Source organism: Nannospalax galili, unplaced genomic scaffold (assembly GCF_000622305.1).
Source record: "Nannospalax galili isolate Female #2095 unplaced genomic scaffold, S.galili_v1.0 scaffold2256, whole genome shotgun sequence".
Classification (NCBI taxonomy): Eukaryota; Metazoa; Chordata; class Mammalia; order Rodentia; family Spalacidae; genus Nannospalax; species Nannospalax galili.
The window spans coordinates 85,061-87,283 of record NW_008337390.1 but is presented as its reverse complement, the minus strand read 5'-3'; the positions used below and the strand labels follow the sequence as shown (position 1 = coordinate 87,283).

Below are 2,223 nucleotides of genomic sequence, written 5' to 3'. Positions count from 1 at the left end.
GGGGGGCCCCGGGGCTGCGACGCGGGACTCACCATGGCTCGGCGCCGGGCGGCGTCCGACACTGGACGGGCGGGGCCGGGCCAGCCGCCGCCTCCCTCCCGGCGCTGGATCTCGCCGGGTCTGGCTGGAGGACAGCTTGGGCCGAGCCGGCGGCTCAGCCCGCTCGGGCTCCCAGGCCGCGGGGCCCCGCCAGGGAGGGCCGAGACGGCCGCCCGGCCCCGCCCTGCAGCGCCCGCCCCTACCTGGGCACGGGACCCGGAGCCGAGACGCCCTCTCCGGCGCAGGGCTCCCGACCTCTCCCCTCGACGTCCGCAGCCACTCCGCCCCGCTAGCCCGAACCCTCTTCCCGCCCCGCCCCGCCCTCCAGCGGCTTGCGGCGACCCTGACCCTCGGAGGCCCGCCCATCCCGAAACGCCCCTCTGTTCCCGCCATCGCCGGGCTCTGTCTGGATCCCCCTACCGCAGCGGCGAGCGCGAGTTCCCGGGGGTCCCCTGCCTAGGACTGAGGCTGTCCGGCAGCCGGAAGCCCTCCTCCATCTCCAGGCGTGCGGCTCTTCCCTCCGTCGCCAGGCTTCGGAAGGTCCTGGAGCTCAGAAGGACCGGCACGCTCTGGTTGCCTGTAGATGGAGCGGAGGGCCGAGAAACCAGCGGGTTCCCCCAAGCCCTGGCGTCTGCCGGTCCTTCTCCTCTCCCTTCCATTTCCATGGGCTGTGATCCTCCATCCTCCAGGGTACCACAGTGGGCTCCTGTGTGCCGCTTGGGGCGGGTGGGGGCATGGAGGGAATTACGAAATCCTGAGGTCTTGAGGGTGGTGGTAGTGGTGTGGCCGAGGGGTCAGGGTCTCGGGATCAGGATCCGTGTATAGGATCCACAGACGTTTTTTGAGTTCTTCCTGGCCACCTCCTCCTGCACGCATCCCTTGTCTCCCTTCTGCTAAAATAGGGGAAGCAGCAGCTCCCAGGTCGGACCCCACGCTTGGGTGCTGCTGGATGCTAGAACTTTCCTAGTAGCAGGGCGACCAGGGCGACAGAGACCCACCACGACTAGGGCTTTTGTCCTTGGGGACGGATATCTTACAGGGCAGACAAAGGCGGGGTTAGGCTCGTTAAGAAAAGTTGTAGCCACACCAACAAACTGCAAGTAACCTCCACCCGGGCTGGATGGGAAAGGAAGGCCCGGAGTGGGTGGGGGGCAGGGGTGAGGGGGAGGGCGGAGGTGGGGAGTAGGGAGAAGACAGGCACAGCAGTGGAACGCCCTGCCAGTAGCACAGCCGGTCCTTCCAAAGGGTGGACTACACATTCAGGGGATGACCGGAAAGTCACACAGTCCTTAGAGCATGCAGGCATGCGGAACTAAAGTTGGAGGGAAGTTTAGAACATCTCTGGCCGTGGATGCAGCCCTATGAGGCTGGGATGCTGGAGCCTCACTTCAGGATGCTAAACTCCACCCTTTCTCTGTTGGATCTGGAAAACTTAAGAAACTTAAGTCCTGGAAGTTCGAAGAGTCCATAGTGTGAAAAAAGAATCTAGGGCAGGGAATCCAAGGACCTGTCAGAAGCGTGGAGATGGAGCTCTTTCCAACCTTCCAGTCAAGCCGGAAGCCAGCTTCCTTGTGATTACTGTCTGGGAGGGAGCAAAGAGCAGTGGATTTTGCTACCCCTGGTGTCCGCTCTGTAAATACTGCCCAGTAGACAGTTGTACAGGCCTGTTCTTAGGAAAACTGTCTCAGAGGGTGCTCTACGAATCCTATTCATTGTCTCAACCCTAGCTCACTCACTCTCACTCTTGAAATACTGATTCTTTTTACTGTGACCTAACATTATGCTTAAGGAAATTATCTGATGGAGTCCCAGGGTCTGTGCCTCAACTTAGAGGAAGTTATTGAAGGACCATAATGGTGAATTTTAGGGACAGATATGAAAGACTATGTTCTTGTTAGCTGTTTTCTCCAAGGAAACTGGGTACTAAATCTCAGTTGTTTTAGGATAAGAAATGTACAGAATATATAAATATTATATATCAAGTCGGGCGTGGTGGCGCACGCCTTTAATCCCAGCACTCCAGAGGCAGAGGCAGGTGGATCTCTGTGAGTTCAAAGTCAGCCTGTCTACTTGGTGAGTTCCAGGCCACCTGGGGCTGCAGGGAGTCCCTGTCTCAAAAAAGACCAAAATTTTTTTTTTAATTATATATCAGTCCTATTTTGGTGTGAATCCCCATTTCTTTGG

At 58.5% G+C, this 2,223-nt stretch overlaps 1 protein-coding gene and 1 pseudogene across 7 annotated transcripts in view; one reads left to right on the top strand and one right to left on the bottom strand.

Moving 5' to 3' along the window:
• Positions 1-440, bottom strand: part of Arhgef40 (Rho guanine nucleotide exchange factor 40) — a 19,861-nt gene extending 19,421 nt beyond the window's left edge. For 6 of the 7 annotated variants that reach the window (XM_029563299.1, XM_017797998.2, XM_029563301.1 and 3 more), the window contains exon 1: positions 34-440. In XM_029563299.1, the coding sequence (XP_029419159.1) occupies positions 34-35 (2 nt within the window). In that variant the 5' untranslated portion in view covers positions 36-440. Of the gene's footprint in view, positions 1-32 lie in introns of all 7 variants that reach the window. The other variant, XM_029563300.1, reaches the window with a different exon arrangement.
• The window catches only part of LOC103733636, an 11,575-nt pseudogene continuing 9,785 nt past the window's right edge, over positions 434-2,223 (top strand).